At 36.1% G+C, this 18,336-nt stretch overlaps 1 protein-coding gene across 1 annotated transcript in view; it reads left to right on the top strand.

The window, feature by feature from the left end:
- The window catches only part of CCDC141 (coiled-coil domain containing 141), a 796,073-nt gene extending 778,189 nt beyond the window's left edge, over positions 1–17,884 (top strand). The window contains exon 23 of the mRNA XM_053698512.1: positions 16,773–17,884. Coding sequence (XP_053554487.1) covers positions 16,773–16,805 — 33 coding nt within the window. The 3' untranslated portion in view covers positions 16,806–17,884. The remainder of the gene's footprint in view (positions 1–16,772) is intronic.
- Positions 17,885–18,336: the final 452 nt, after the last annotated feature.

The following is an 18,336-nucleotide window of genomic DNA, read 5'->3' as shown; positions in this document are numbered from 1 at the left end:
GGCTCTGATTAGGATCAGACCTGTGTTTAGATCTAATTCTCCACCTTGGAGTTTAGATCTGGTTCTTAAATTTTTGCAACGGACTCCGTTTGAGCATTCGGTTGACATCAAGTTGTTGTCCTGGAAGGTTCTTTTTCTATTCACTATTGCGTTGGTACGCAGAGTTTCTGAAATTGCTGCCTTGCAATGTGAGCCTCCTTATCTGGTGTTCCACACTGCTATGGCTGTCCTACGTACCTTCTTGGGTTTTCTCCCTAAGGTTGTGTCTGAGAGGTTGTGGTTCCTTGCGGTTGGTCAGGAGATTGTGGTTCCTTCCTTGTGTCCTAATCCTTCTTCTTCGAAGAAACGTTTACTTCATAATCTGGATGTGGTATTATCTTCAAGCTACTAAAGATTTTAGGCAAATTCTGTCTTGTTTGTTATCTAACTAGAAAACGGGTTAAAAATTACACTTCTATATAATTGTGATGTTGCTAGTGCTACAAAAGATTTTAGACAATCTTCTAATCTATTCATTTCTCAGGTACCCGAAATGGCTTTAAGGCCACTGCAGTTACTTTAGCTTTGTGGCTAAAACATCTAATTCACAAGGCTTGAAGGTGGGTACGTCTCCTCCAAAGCACATTACAGCCCATGCTACAAGATCAGTCTCCACTTCCTGGGCTTTTAAGAATGAAGCTTCTGTTGAACAAATTTGCAAAGCAACAACATAATCTATGCTTACCATGGTGGTCAGAGTCTACTAGCCCCACCGTATTGTATTAAAAAAAATAATTCTGGCTACAGTTGTATTCCCTGCTTTGTCCTCTCAGAATGAGCTGCTTTAGGCAATCTGCAGAATTTCCTTTTTGTACTCTCTTTTAAACAAAACCAAAAAGTGTTTAGTATTCATTTAAAGGGACATGAAACCCAATTTTTTTCTTTCATGATTCAAATATAGAATACAATTTTAAACAACTTTCTAATTTACTTCTATTATCTAATTAGTTTTATTCTCTTGGTATCATTTGTTGAAGGAGCAGCAATGCACTAATGGTTTCTAACTGAACATATGGGTGAGCCAATCACAATCGATATATATATATATATATATATATATATATATATATATATATATATATATGCAGCCACCAATCAACAGCTAGAACTCAGGTTCTCTGATGCTCCTGAGCTTGTCTAGATAAACCTGTCAGCAAAAGATAAAAAGAGTAGGAAGCAAATTAAATAATAGAAGTAAATTGGAAAGTTGTTTAAAATTGTATTTTCTATATTAATCATGAAAGAAAAATGTTGGGTTTCATGTCCCTTTAATCTATTTTTTATATTTGTATTGAAATATTATAATATTGCAACAAAAGGGTTTTACAATATACATCATTCAAATAATAACACGTTTCTTATTAATCCTAATAATGAGTTTACAACTTCAGATTTTTACATAATTGCCTATCTAATCACATTTCCTCATCCTAATAGAACAATAATACAAAAAAAGAGAGAGAACAATTGACAATCTTGAAATTTTAAGTAAATATTTAAACTAAAATGTGTATTATATACACTAATATGAAGGATATAATGTACAAGGGTCTTCTAGATCAAAGAGATTTAATAACCTCCAGAAATAAAAAAGGAAACATACAATAGTGAAGTCCTGTGAGATATGATAAGAAGTTAAAAGAATTGTACTCACGCAATCTGAAGCTATAACTTAGCTCTCAGTGTAAAAGCCCATGTATAAAATCCTCCACAGGAGAGAGGGACATATAGGATTTGGATAAAATAGATACGCAGTTCCACAAAAGTCCCATCCCTCCTCGTGATGTATAGTTCCAAAGTCCTATTCAATTGGAACTACTTATCTGCTTACTATAGATACCATGGTGAACGGTGTCCTATGGTTCTGTTGGTAGTTTACACTTTTTAGTCTCTTGCTGTACCCAAGTGAATATATTGTATGTTCCAATAAATTATTGTGAATTTTATTCAAGTCCTATATGTCCTCCTCGCGTGTGGAGGATTTCATAAATGGGCTATTACACTGAGAGCTAAGCCATAGTTCCGGACTGCGTTAGTATGGTTCTTTTAACTTCTGCTCCAAATCTCACAGGAATTCACTATTGTATGTTTCCTTTTTCTCTTTCAGGAGGTTATCACATCCCTTTGACTAAGAAGACCCTGAAACATTGTATACTTCATATTGATACAGATATAATACACATTTTAGTTTATTATTTTTCTTTTGTGTAATTACTAGGTTGCAATTGTTTTTCTGATTTTAATTCTCTCCTTTGTTGCTTTTGTCACTTTAGCCTCTCTTCCCTCACTTATCACCCCTCTAATCTGGTAGACAAGAGAAAGGAGAAAAGACAAAAAAACACACACAAAAAACCTGTAAAATAGTATATATAGCTCACACATCTCCATAAATACCCAACATTTGAACAATTATTGATTTGTGGAATAGATAAATAATTTGTTAGATCACATTCAGATATTATAGAAAAAAAAGGAGAACCAATGGCACTACTTGTGTGAATTGAGAAGATGCTCTAGATCTCTTGATATACTGTACTCTGGAGTATATTCCAGATCTATGTTTAATAGTAAAAGAGTCTATGGTGCTGTGTACTAAATGCAAATTTAGAGACTAGAAGTGGTTAAAGGAATAACCACCAAAAAAGGTGTACACTATTAGCACTCAAGAGCAAATAACAAATGATTATGTATGTAGATCTTAATGTGGTACAATGTTAAAGAGACAGCACAAGTCTCCAATTATGCTAACACTAAGCTAAATTAAAACTTAACATTTATTTATTACACAGTGCTAAAAATTTGCGGAAAACAAGAAAGATTAAAAACACTAACCAGGATGGTGCTATAATTGAAATAGGACAAATAATGTATTGGGCTAATAGGACCGCTGCGAGGGTCACTAGATAGTTTACTCCTCCTTGGCGGAATATGAGTATAAATATAATTAACAAGGGATAGTATATTCTCAAGGATTTAGTACTGGTCAATGATGAGTATATGGCCCGATCAGATACACAAGTAGTATATTAAAGATGTGTGCTGCAATTGTCCAAGGATACTTCCTACTGGATATAATATACCCTCAGCTTCACTACTGTAACAAATTTAATAACTGAAGTCTGGAGTATAGCAATAGTAACGTTCCATTCTGATTGTAACAATTATTGATCAGTTCTAAATGCACTATATTACAATGTGTTAAGATTGTGAGTTAATAATCTAAACAAACACTGGTTGTGTGAATCTCAATTACAATCTATTCTGTATCTGCCCTGATGATATATATTATATTATATTTAGGTATATTGCAATATCATATACTTAAATCCTCTATTGGGTTACACCACTTTTGTTGCTATAATGTGGTTAGATCGAAAATAGATAAAAGGTATATTTATTTATGACTTGAGATTCGATTGTATAATTTTAACTACCGGATACACTTATATGGTTGGAGGTTCCGTTATGTAGCACAATTCTTAAGTTATAAATGTAAAGATCCCAGTTCAGTGGTTGTAAAAATACCTGTTAAATTGCATTGTAATTGATTCAACTGTGTTTATGTAAACGTTCGTTATGCTAGAGATCTTAACTCTTTTATTGACAGTGCAGATTTGTCATTTTGTTTATCAGTCAGCCGGACTTAGAATATATATTCGGACTTAATTCATGTATCACTTATTGAACAGTTAAGTTTTTATTCACAGTCAGTTGCAAACATGTTGCTAATTAAAGACTGTATAGTTATTTTGAGAATAAACTGTTTCAGAAAATACATACGCTCTGTGATAACATTGCTTAATATTTGAGTTTGACTAAATAGTTAAGTCAGTTCTAACAAATGAGTGTTTAGGTGTTTCAACAAATCACTTTACAAGTTTAAGCATCTCCGTTGTCATTATATTTGACATATGATTTGTTATATAAATTGTTCAACATTCAAGTTTGAGCTGACTGCAACTATCCGATTTTAGTTATATGCTTTATTCGCATAGACTAGGAAAATAAATAATAATTTCCCTTCTTATAGTTATACTTTTGTGATGAGAAATATTTATCACAGTATTTAGTCACTAAAATTGAATAGTTGTGTACAATCAATTCTGTGCCCTTAAAAACTTAACTGTTCAATAAGTGATACATGAATTAAGTCTGAATATATATTCTAAGTCCGGCTGACTGATAAACAAAATGACAAATCTGCACTGTCAATAAAAGAGTTAAGATCTCTAGCATAACGAACGTTTACACAAACACAGTTGAATCAATTACAATGCAATTTAACTGGTATTTTTACAACCACTGAACTGGGATCTCTACATTTATAACTTAAGAATTGTGCTACATAACGGAACCTCCAACCATATAAGTGTATCCGGTAGTTAAAATTATACAATCGAATCTCAAGTCATAAATAAATATACCTTTTATCTATTTTCGATCTAACCACATTATAGCAACAAAAGAGGTGTAACCCAATAGAGGATTTAAGTATATGATATTGCAATATACCTAAATATAATATAATATATATCATCAGGGCAGATACAGAATAGATTGTAATTGAGATTCACACAACCAGTGTTTGTTTAGATTATTAACTCACAATCTTAACACATTGTAATATAGTGCATTTAGAACTGATCAATAATTGTTACAATCAGAATGGAACGTTACTATTGCTATACTCCAGACTTCAGTTATTAAATTTGTTACAGTAGTGAAGCTGAGGGTATATTATATCCAGTAGGAAGTATCCTTGGACAATTGCAGCACACATCTTTAATATACTACTTGTGTATCTGATCGGGCCATATACTCATCATTGACCAGTACTAAATCCTTGAGAATATACTATCCCTTGTTAATTATATTTATACTCATATTCCGCCAAGGAGGAGTAAGCTATCTAGTGACCCTCGCAGCGGTCCTATTAGCCCAATACATTATTTGTCCTATTTCAATTATAGCACCATCCTGGTTAGTGTTTTTAATCTTTCTTGTTTTCCGCAAATTTTTAGCACTGTGTAATAAATAAATGTTAAGTTTTAATTTAGCTTAGTGTTAGCATAATTGGAGACTTGTGCTGTCTCTTTAACATTGTACCACATTAAGATCTACATACATAATCATTTGTTATTTGCTCTTGAGTGCTAATAGTGTACCACATTCAGATATTGCTATTTATAAAATTGAGCAATTTTTTTGGAGAAAAATAACGCTAGTTTCTATATATATCTCCGTATTAAATTGTTCAATAGTCATTTGATCCTAAATAGATGCAATACTTCCTTGTAAATTTGGACCTCTAGGATTCTGTCATTTTCTCAGAATTCTATTTCTCACTCCTAACATAACTGTATTTATAAGTATCCATTTAATCTTATGAGGTTAGGATAAAACCGCTAAAAGAGGGAGACACGTTTCACTAAAAAGGATGTTGCCACTGGAAGCAGGTTTTAAAGGGACCATCAAGTTAAAATAAACTTTTATAATTCAGATAGACCATGCAGTTTGAAGACACTGTCCTATTTACTTCCATTATCAAATTTTGCACAATCTTGTTATATTCACACTTTTTGGGGAACAAGATCCTACTGAGCATGTGCACAAGCTCACAGGGTATACGTATACTAGTCTGTGATTGGATGATGTCTGTCACATGATAAAGGGGGCTGGAAAATAGGAGAAAAAAATATTTTTCAGAAATTTTTGTACTGCTTTTTTGAAATTCAAAGTAGGTGTTACATCATTGTCTTTTTTATATACTTATTGATTATGCAATTCTATTGTATTGAGTGGCCCTTTAAGTATTTAAAGTATTTATAATTCAGCCCAATTAATCCACAGGCCTCAATGTTAATAGCAGATATTTCCGGTGCAATATGCATAATTGTCCTCCTTATTGGATCAGGAGTCACTATCTAAAGCTTGAGCTTTTTCATGCCTGCTTGTCCTCTTTTCACCTGCTTTTCCTTTGCCATGTCCTCCACCTGTTCCTAGCAGAGTTGTTTTATAATGGGCTTTCATTACTTATTTCCTCTTATACGGACATTTATTTTATTTAAATGGGTGGCCTCTTGATCCTCATTGTTACTTCTTTGTTTCCCCCACTTAAGTCAAGATTAAAGGGACACTGAACCCAAAAAAAATCCTTTTGTGATTCAAATAGAGCATGTAATTTTAAGCAACTTTCTAATTTACTCCTATTGTCAAATTTTCTTCATTTTCTTGCTATCTTTATTTGAAAAAGAAGGCATCTAGGCTTTTTTTTAGTTGAATACTCTGGACAGCACTTTTTATTGGTGGCTGAATTTATCCACCAATCGGCAAGAACAACCCAGGTTGTTTACCAAAAATGGGCCGGCATCTAAACTTACATTCTTGCATTTCAAATAAAGATACCAAAAGAATGAAGACATTTTGATAATAGGAGTAAATTAGAAAGTTGCTTAAAATGTCATGCTCTATCTGAATCACGAAAGAAAAAATTTGGGTTCAGTGTCCCTTTAATATAGATTCTTTATTGGATTAGTGAACATTAGTGGATTAGAAAAGACACAGATCATACAATGTTGATAGAATTTAATGGACATTTTTGTTTTGATAGCTTGCATTATAAAGTTTACAGCAAAAATACATTTAATTCAAAAAAACATTTATGGAATAATCAAGTAAATAAATGATGGCAACAAGTTAATAAATAAAATAACACATTATTATTCCATGATATCAATATATTTTACATTTATAGACACATATATATGATATATAGGTATATGCTGGGTGATCCAATGTTGCATCTGCTACTTGACAGTTTAGGATTCAATGCACTTTACATGGTCCATACATTTGGACTACTAATGCTTATTTATGCCATTTTATATGTCTCTTTAACTGCAAATTCATCTTTATTGAGTAAACTGAGCCACCCCAAGAATCTGACAACACATCTTGCTTTGCTAACTTAAACACACTCAATTACAACCCGTAGAATTGTATCTTTTATCTTTCAGGCTTTTGGCATATTCTAGTATCTATCAAGTGGATATATCTAGTGTCTCAATAGAAAGCTTGCTAATAATTTAGCCCTTGTATAAACAGGAATCGGCAAAGTCCCCTCTTTGTGAAAGTGCACGTGAAAAGCCAAAGGCCCACTGCAGGCCTCCAAAATATCACAAAGGCAAAAAAGCTCCACAGCACTATGTTATTGAACTCAATTTATTCCAGAGTATGAATCCAACAGACAGCAACGTTTCGGGATCTCAACCCTTGACACTCATGCTATGTGATTCAACTATCATTACATGAACTTATATTGCACACTATACCTGTACACATTCCAAAATACACCATCTAGAGGCATTCTTAAAAAAATATCACATCAATTTAAATCAATGAATCATACATATACAGATGCTCAAATATACACAGACATGACATTTAACAGCATTAAGTCTGAAAATCCAGAACAACTCACTTCTTTTCAGCAATAATTCCCTATTACCCCCTCCTGGGCATCCTAATTTGGTTAATTATCTGCCGCCTCAATTGACTAATAGAGTGTTTGGCTTCTAAAAATTGAGATGATACAGGGGCTTCGTTGTCCCCACTTCTGTTGTTTGACTTATGTTCCCTAATACAGATTTTTGAACACGGGCATTTGAATAGTTATCACATAAGTGGAACTGCAAGTATAGTAATCCCTCATTTGATATACTTTGCCAGATCTAGGGTGGAAAAATGTGGCTCCTTTAATCATTGAACTACAACTGAAGCAGCCTAAACAGGGATAACAGCCCATATTCTTATCTGTTATGAAACTCTGAGTAGTTCTCTTACTGCTGCCTACTGTATATCAGTCTGTACCAATAAATCCTTTAAATTACGGTTTATTTTAAAGGCCATCATTGGGGTTTGCTGGAAACAACTAATTTTGGGGTTGCAATTCTTTAAGATATACCAATGTTTGTGTACCATATTTTTAATCTCCCTACTATTCTTACTGTATTTAGAGACCAAAACTAACCGGTCACTTTTATTTTCATTTCTAGCTTTATTCCTTGACAGCAAAGAATCCCTAGTGATCTTACTTACTTCTGGAATTTTCTTTTTCTACAATAGCTTTTGGATAGTCCCTACTCAAACATATCACCCATTTCACACAATCTATCTTGTATCATACCCTCTTGATTCACAATTTGTTTAACCCGTATCAACTGGCTTTTGGGTAAAGAATAATATCTCATGGTATGATAGTGAAGTAAGTTACTTCTATCAGCTTTAGTGTGAATATCACACCTCAAATTGATGCCCTCATTCACTATTTCATTGTCTAAAAAACAACTGTAGTCTAATGCTATGCTAAGCTAAATTTACTACCCCTGACAGCTCCGTTCAATTTTGTTACAAACTCATATACAGAGTCAATGTTACCCCCCATATGCCAAACACATCATCGAAAAAGTGCCACCAAGTGACACCATACTGTAAATACAGTGGGTTTTCATAAACATATTTTCTTCAAAATTACCCATGAATATGTTGGCATATGAGGGGGCAACATTAGACCCATGGCTGTCCCTTGGTTTTGTATATACCATGTATCTTGGAACAAATAGTAGTTTCAGAAAAAATGACAACGCGGGCACAGGGATGAACGGAGTTCCATTTATTCAAAGCATTAAATCATCAGAATAAAAGCAACAGCAGGTAAGAGCAGCTCGTCTTACGCGTTTCGGCTGTCAGCTTTACTCATAGACGAAAAAGTAGTTGTTCAGGGTAGTTATTGGGGGAAACTTCTAGGCAGTGGCCATCTTCGGTCGCAATATTTTGAGCTGCTCATAGCATGTGAGATATTTTCTTTAAATATCTGCGGTATTTGCAATCAATCAGGATCTGGACCTCCAGATTTTAACTTATGGAAGACTTCTGCTTTGATTGAGCCCTTTACCGTGCAGCCCTGCAGCCCTAATATACCGGGAACTATCTTCAGGGCTTCACCTCCACTAACCCCTCAGCAGGTACCTTGGAATCCCTGCTGTAACGCAGTCTTAAGAGTAAGCTGCAATCGAATCTCCTGACTAATCATAAGAGATCTATCTAGCAATGCAAAACTGGGAGACTGATTTTGAGCATGCAATGTGTGACAAACTTGACCGCATTCTATTTTGCATGGAGCGCACCCACATGAGGGAGGAGGTATCTAGGTCTCACAAAGGGACGAATACAGAATCTGTGAATCTAAGCAGTGCTATGCAATTAAGCAGGACTCAACTCTCAGACATTCATGCACAGACAAATACTTGCTCGCTACCTTCTACTCCGGACCCTCCCTGGAGAAGTGTGGCCGGCTTCCTGGTTGGGTAATGGGAGGATGTGCATGCCCCATCGCAACCAGTGAGTCTGCTTATTGAGATATGCGGGCAGTAGGGAAAGGCCCCTGTGTGTGTAGCTGGGTCTTGCCAATACCCGGAATAATCTAAAATCCCTTTGGATCAACCTAGGCTGCTCATGTTGAATACTCCCTATTTGAGCAGCGGTGGAGTTGTTCTACTGATCTGCGTGCCTGGAGCAGTTTGTGACGTTCAGTGTTTGCAGTATCCCATGCAGACCTTGCTCCGAATGGAACTTTTGGGGCTGGATATGCAAGTTGGGCAATAAGATCGCCTTGGAATCTCTGAACTCTGTCTAGGTACCAACATTCCTGTTACCATGTATGCCGGTCTGGCATTGGATAGACTTGAGTGTCCTCTTTGATATTAGATTTGGGACTACATTGCTATTTTATTCCTAATCTACCTATATATAAATGAAGCCCTCCGGGTCTGATAAATCACCTCAAGGGACATATAACTGTATTTGGAATATATAATGCAGGCTTAGAGTTGTCAAAATGACATATAGCTGTTGAGCAGTCTCATTTTAAAACCTTATGTGACATATTTTATGCTTTATGGTTGATTAGTATGATGGGGTGAATGTAAATTGTTTTCCATTACCTTGTTACTGTCCCTGTTTTTTTAAATATGCAATATGGTTGTTTGAACAGCTCTACCGCCCCATACCGGTATATATTATTGTCTCAGCCACTGTGAATAGTACTGTGTTATAACCCCTCGCATCCCAAACAAATATAAGCACAGTTTATAGCATGGTTGTCCCTGATTCTAAAGATCTCATGTTTTAGTTACCATTGATGGTCGCTACCTTAGTAATATGCCTTGGATGTGTCCTTCAGGTTTAGAGTTTATTACCAACTATATTTAGAGATTCAGCAGTACTATTAATATTGAGATATTCAATACGGCACTGAAGGAGTTAGCTATATTCCATCATATGCTTTACATAAGACCTTTAATTTTCACATGCTTATTTCTGATGTTGGTATCCGAGCAATCCTCTATGCTATGACCCTAGAAGTTTATGAGCCCATGGGTTAGTCTACACTCATTAAGTACTGCACAGGTGGTTGCGATGTCATTACCTCCAGACGCTTTCAGAGACAATAAAATTTCAAGTACACCTCTCTGTAGCTTATGTTCTATGTTCAAGACTAAAAAGAGGTCCTATAATTGACCAACTAGATACATCCACAGGGTTTTACGATATTTACTAAGGTCCAAAAGGGGCCTGTGCAAGCTAAATAGATACTTATCCTTACTCCACCAAACATATATAGTGTTTACAATACTTACAGAGGCCCAAAAGCGGTCTGTGCGAGTTAAATAGATATCCTCACATTGCTATATGATATTTATGTAGGTCCACAGTGTGAGGTAAATAGTTAACTCTCATTACACTGCCCAAAATATATAATGTTTGTATTCTCTACAGAGGCCCAAAAATGGTCTGTGAGAGTTAAATGGATATATCAGAATTGATTTACAGTTTCTACATAGGTCCAAAAGTAGCCTATGCGAGTTCAATAGATATCTATTGTTACCCTGTTCAAAATACATAGTCTATAATAATTTAAATCTTCCTAGTCCATTTGCCCTCCTTTGAACCTAGAATTTTCTGGACCCACCCGTGGCCCTGGTAGACATAGGAGTTTCGTCCGAGAATTACAGGTCCAAAAGTGGCCTGCTTCACCTAAAAACCTTCAGCCTAGTGAGTTAAGATAATTGAGGTCCAAAAGTGGCCTATGATGCTCTTGAGGGGGGGGGGGGGGAGGGTAGTTCAGGGGTTTGCTCACCAAATATTTCACTGTTGTTTTGCTTTTATAGTTTGACAATTTAATGTTTTTGTTGTAACAAGTGATGTTTAACTATTTTGAAGAAATCGTTAGTAAGAAGGTGTCCATGGGGCATATGTATCAAGCTCCGAATGGAGCTTGATGCCCCGTGTTTCTGGCGAGCCTGCAGGCTCGCCAGAAACAGCAGTTATGAAGCAGCGGTCAAAAAGACCGCTGCTCCATAACCTGTCCGCCTGCTCTGAGCAGGCGGACAGACATCGCCGGAAATCAACCCGATCGAGTACGATCGGGTTGATTGACACCTCCCTGCTGGCGGCCTATTGGCCGCGAGTCTGCAGGGGGCGGCGTTGCACCAGCAGCTCTTGTGAGCTGCTGGTGCAATGCTGAATACGGCGAGCGTATTGCTCGCCGTATTCAGTGATGTCTGTCGGACCTGATCCGCACTGTCGGATCAGGTCCGACAGACATTGATAACTAGAGGCCTCTATAACAACTATTAAAAAAAAAAGTAGTTGTTGAATAAAACCAATCTCAATAGTTCCTCCAAAAATTCTATTTGCTGAACATTATGTTTCCCAGAATTACTCAACAACTTCTTAACACAGACAATTCCTCTTTGATGCTTTATACATGCTCTATACATCCAGAGTATACAGGATGCATTTGTCTGTATCAAGTGCTATCCCTTCCAATTTGTTTTTAAAATCACCTGTGTCTTTTATGAAAGATGATACATTTTCAACATAGGGTTGTAAAATCCTATTCAAGAATTTAGAAATATTTGATAAAATGGATTCAGCACTTGCCACAATAGGGCGACAAGGTGGACACTTAATGTCCTTGTGTATTTTGGGTAGCGTGTAAAAAATTGGGGTAATAGGATATTCAACCAACAAAAATCTCTTCAAATCTTTATCAATCAAACAGTTTTTATCTGCACACAATAATAAACTTTTAATGTCCTGCTGTATCTTAAATTTAGTATCCCCACTCAAGTTGTACACTGTATACAACAGTGTCCCCTAATTGCCTGTGACATTTATTTAAATAGTCACTACAATTCAATATTACTGTGGCTCCGCCCTTGTCAGCTGTTTTCACAATGTACTGGATTTCCACACTTAATGCCCTTAAACCGTATGTCATGAACAAGGATTATGATATGTCTGTGTATATTTGAGCATCTGTATATGTATACTATGATTCACTGATTTAAATTGACGTGATATGTCTTTAAAGGTGCCACTAGGTGGTGTATTTTGGAATGTGTACAGGTATGTTGTACAGGTAAATTGTAACAGGTAATTAAGAAACTTGTTGGTACTAGTGGGCAATATAAGTTCATGCAATGATGGTTGAATCACATAGCATGAGTAAGGGTTGAGAGCCCGAAACATTGCGGTCTGTTGGATTCACACTCTGGAATAAATTGAGTTGAATAACATAGTGCTGTGGATCTTTTTTGCCTTTGTAATAATTTAGCACTTGCCATAACTTTCTCATATTCTCACATATGAGTAGCTTTGATATTAACCCCAAAAGTGTCTTAACATGCTGCTATGAAAGTGAAGGGGAAAAAAAGAAAAACAAGATTTATGCTTACTGACAAATTTCTTCACAATCAAATAGTTACATATAGGTTTGCTCTGGCACATTTGGTTGGGCTAGCTTAGTGACATATGAAGCATGCTTAGAATGTAAAGAAATATTTATTAGTATCTTTGAATCTTGTTTAAGAATGTTCTTTCAACTGACCACATGATGCACATTCCAACAGGAACTGTAACTTATATCCATTTGTCAAGAAGTTGTCATTTCTTCATGTTGCTGGTCAAGCTCAATTGCTCTTTTACTTACTTAAAGGGACACTGAACCCAATTTTTTTCTTTCATGATTCAGATAGAGCATGCAATTTTAAGCAACTTTCTAATTTACTCCTATTATCAAGCAATCGTTAAGGTTACCAACGACCTACTCACAACAAAAGGTCACTTCTCTCTGCTTATCCTCCTTGATCTGTCAGCAGCCTTTGATACCGTTGACCACCCTCTTTTGCTCCAAACCCTCCAACCCTTCGGCATTTGTGACACAGCCTTCTTGTGGTTCTCTTCCTACCTGTCTAACTGTACCTTTAGTGTAGCTTTCTCTGGTGCTTCCTCTGCCCCGTTACCACTTTCTGTTGGGGTACCGCAAGGCTTTGTCCTCGGTCCCCTTCTCTTCTCAATCTACACGTCATCACTAGGTTCCCTAAAAAAAGTCCTACGGGTTTCAATATCATTTGTATGCCGAAGACACTCAAATCTACATCTCTGCTCCAGACCTATCTCCTTCCTTGCTAACCCGTGTCACTAACTGTCTTTCTTACATCTCTTCCTGGTTGTCCTCTCACTACCTTAAGCTAAATCTCTCCAAAACTAATCTCCTTGTTTTTCCCCTTCTTCTAAAATCTCCACCCGCTATCTCTCTATAACTGTCAACAACTCCATCATTACTCCTACCCCGCATGCCCGATGTCTTGGGTTCACACTTGACTCAGTTCTTTCTTTCACTCCTCACATTCAGGCATTGGCTAAATCCTGCTGCTTCCACCTTAAAGTGAATGTAAAGTGAAGACTATCACTCTTTGTCATATTATGCATCTACTAAAATAAATAGGACTTTAATTCATGATTTTTTTTATATTGCATCCTAATTCACAAAATCAATCTATTTACCAAGTATTATTAGCCGTCATTCCTCCGCCCGCCATTTTGTCCATCAATGCACAAGTGATTGACATTGCAGTTTTCTAATCCGCAGTTGCACCCCGTGGCGTTCAGCCCCTTTACTGCAACGTCACGCAATGCTTCTGCGCATGCGTTTTTAACTACAAGAGCTATTTGGATCCAAAGCGCATCCACGACACACGCATGCGCTACACAGATAGTCACAAATTTTCAAGAAGAATACCGTCTTCATTCTGTAACGCATGCGCATATCTACTAACGATGTAGACACGCATGCGCAAATTGAGTACTCCACAGGGACGCGCGTAGACATGCATGCGCAAATTGAGCACTCCACGATTTAAGATATGTAATAGAGCGGGCGGGACCGCTCTTTATGTCAGGGACTGGAAAACAAGGAAGTAGAGGATGGGAGGAGTTGCTCGCAAAAACGGAGCTAAGTTATAATATAAAATTATTATATAAACAAAAACATTTATAAAAAAAAAATATGGCGGTTTAACTAACGAAGTGTTTGTGAATTAGTAGTGAATACCAACTATCAGAAAATTTACATTCACTTTAAAAAGATCTCTAAAATCAGACATTTCCTTACACAAGACACAACTAAGATTTTAATCCACTCTCATCCTTTCCTGCCTTGACTATTGCAACTCCGTCCTCTCTGGTCTCCCTAGCTGCCGTATAGCTCCTTTACAATCTATAATGAATGCCTCTGCCAGGATCATCTTCACGTCGCTCTTCATCTGCGGCACCTCTTTGCCAATACCTTCACTGTCTTCCACTTGCCTCCAGGATTAAACACATAATTATGACTCTGACATACAAATCCCTCAACTGCACTGCTCCCTTCTATATCTCTGAACTTGTCTCCAGATACTCTCCCTCCTGTCCCCTTCGCTCTGCTCCCGACCTCCTACTCTCCTCCTCTCTTGTTACCTCCTCACATTCCCGTTTACAGGACTTCTCTAGACTGACTCGCTCCCCAAGACTCACCCCTTGTTTTGAAAGCTTCAAGCACTCCTTAAAGACTCTTCTGTTCAGGGATGCTTACAACCTACACCAACGTTTCCTAATATCAGTTCCTCTCCTCTATTGCTATCCAAAACAAACCTCCTTAGAATGTAAGCCTAAGAGCCCAACTGCTTACAGATCACGTTCACAAGAGCTGACTACAACAGTGTGACTCTAGGCAGGGCCCTCTACCCATTTGATCCCAATAATTGCTACCTTGTATACCGCCTATGTTTATAGTGCTGCGGAATCTCTTGGCGCTCTACAAATAATCGATAATAATATTTTTTCTTCATTTTCTTGCTATCTTTATTTGAAAAGCAAGAATGTAAGTTTAGAAGTTGGCCCATTTTGGTTCACAACCTGGGTTGTGCATGCTGATTGGTGGCTAAATGCACCCACCTTTAAACAAGTGCTGTCTAGGGTCTGAACCAAAAATTGTCAGGCTCCTTAGTTTAGATGCCTTTTTTAAAAATAAATAAAATAAAGATAGCAAGAGAACGAAGAAAAAATGATAATAGGAGTAAATTAGAAAGTTGCTTAAAATTGCATGCTCTGTCCGAATCATGAAAGAAAAAAAATTGGGTTTAGTGTCCCTTTAATGCTCAATCTCCATTGTACCTCCAGTGCTCAAGGGCGGCAAATAGGTTGGGATGTGTGCATGGTAGAGTTAAACAGATTATTTAAACAAGACCTACAGAAAGGGCAACCAGTCACAGTCTAAAGGTTATATTTGCTGAACTTTAAGAGACATTAAAGTCATTTTTATTTTATAAACATTTATCAGAAATAAATCACTACATTCTTGAAGATCTGCAGGCAAAATAAAAAAAAAATAAGTATTTGAAACTGTACATTTTGAAAAGCCTCTTGAATGTTTATATTTATTTTTCTTCGATCAGTTGGGAAGAGATCTAAATGAGCTCCTTCACATATCAAAAATCACAAAATAGCATGTAAGAGAGTTAGCCTTCCAGCAACTATTGGGGGAATGGAGAAACTACAATTTTCAGATATAAATTATTGGAAAAGCAGGCAAGATTACTTGAGGTGCATTTTCAAAGGTTGTTTTTTTTTGGACTTTGCATATTTAAACGTTTTATTTAGAATTACATTTTGCGTTCTATGTCACTTTAAGATCGCACAATGACCACAAATTACCATCACCCTTCTGTTGGACCCACGTCAAGTTTTTTATACAATGATCATTAAAGTTAAAGGAACTTGAAACCCAAAATGTTTCTTTCATGATTCACATAGAACATGCAATTTTCTATTTAAATTTTATTATCAAATATTCCTTTTCCTCTTGGTGTCTTTTGTTGAAAACCAGGGATGTAAGCTCAGGAGCATGCATGTGTGGAGCAATATATGGCAGCAGTTTTGCAAGAATGTTATCCATTTGCAAGAGCACTATATGGCAGCTCTATTTCCTGTCATGTAGTGCTCCAGATGCCTACCTAGGTATCTCTTAAACCAAGAATACCAGGGAAATAAAGCACATTTGATCACATGTTAGTTGTATTTGTTTTTTATTGATATACTATGTCTGAATCCCAAAATACATTATCCCTTTAATTGACATAGTAGTCTACATTTTTCAATTTGTATTTAATAATGACAATGCAGATTACAGGAAAAAAAATCTTAGTCCCAAGAAATCAAAGTAATAATTGTAATAACAAATAAGTGTTGATGATGTTAATATAATAGTTTATTTACTGGGGGGGGGGGGGAGATACATTTTGAGAAGTTCACTCTATGAACCTGACATGAATGCTAACTTTTTACTTCAGGTACAAAAAGGGGCAGAAACATCCTACAGATGATTCCGTAGGCGATTTTGAACAGGAAGCAAAGCATACTGTAGTCACTCAAGACCTGTACAGAAGAGATCTTGGTCAGTTTGTTGCTCAGACTTCATTACAGAATGGCACTGTATTTTGCAGTGATGATGAGCGCTTGAAAGTTAACAGGTTGTCTATGTCAAGCGTAGACTGGATAACTTTGATTATCATCTATATGTTTGTATCTCTAGTGTATTCGCTGTTTATAGACTAAATACTGATGATTTAAATACACAAAATACTGAGGTGTCGACTGGACCCCCTTTATCCACTGACTGGCTTTGGAATCTGGACCTACAGTATATGCCTGAAGTGTCTTGATATATATTATATAATATATATATAGATATCTGTACTGTGAAATGATCAGAGAGTGCAAGCCTGTGTTTGTTTCTGCATTAATAATTGCTAGCACCCTGGCATTTGTTTGATGAAGTGAGAGTGCACATCCTTCTAACCTATATATATATCTATCAGAAAAGAACATAATTTATCCTATTTGTGCCTATCTCAAATGTAAGATTATTTACTTACACATTATTGCTTGTTAGTTTTAAACTAAACAATAGTTACATTTATGCTAATAATCACATGTAATGCTGCCTTCGAATGTAAATCAAAATCTCTGGTTTTGAATGAAATAGAGATTTGCAAAGCAATATGAGAAAATTAAAGCCTGCATTAATTTTAATGGGCTGCTGCTGCAAGGACAAAATTGCGCCACAAAAGGATTTACCGCAGATCTGACATGAAGTCATTAATTCATATAGCGTTAATGGCGAGGCACTGCAGTATAAATTTGCAGGTAAAGTAATTAAAGTACATATTATATTTTGTCTTTATCCCAACTTGTTTTATGTCCCTTTTAGTAGATTTACCTAATATCAGACACCTGTATGTATCCCATTAGGACTGCAATCTTTGTGCTGCTTACAGACCCTTCCTGGATCTTGCCTATAGAAAGGCAAAATAGTTTGTACACTCGAATTACAAAAACAATCTACATACCTTAATTAAAAAATACTTTATTGCTAAAAAACATGCTAATCATCTGAACCTTTAGTGAGTCATAATCTTTTTGCTGTATATATGTGTGTGTGTAAGTATATATACTGTGCGTATATATATATATATATATATATATATAAGTCCAAAGTAGAAACCACAAATGCGCTCAGAGTCCTTGTGTATAAGTAAAAAGTTTTCTTTATTAATACATTTAAAAGCAAAAAAAAGGTGTCCTAAATAGGACTAATCCAAATGGTATTTTGCAGGCGCACAGAGAGCATACATGTTTCGTGCTTAGATAGCACTTGTTCACTGCTTACCTGTGCACCTGCAAAGGCCTGCCTTTTAATCACAGGATTTAAAGTGATACATCACATAGTGTTTTGCAACTTGAAACTGTATTGTATATATGCATGTCTATTAAGACAAATCACTCAGATAAATATGAACAGAAACAAATGAACAGTATACATTATTACATTGATGTTACATTTTGTTAAATTTA

The sequence above is a fragment of the Bombina bombina genome, chromosome 1, assembly GCF_027579735.1.
Source record: "Bombina bombina isolate aBomBom1 chromosome 1, aBomBom1.pri, whole genome shotgun sequence".
NCBI classification, from domain to species: Eukaryota; Metazoa; Chordata; class Amphibia; order Anura; family Bombinatoridae; genus Bombina; species Bombina bombina.
The sequence above is the reverse complement of the archived record's forward strand: the minus strand, read 5'-3'. Positions and strand labels throughout refer to the sequence as shown.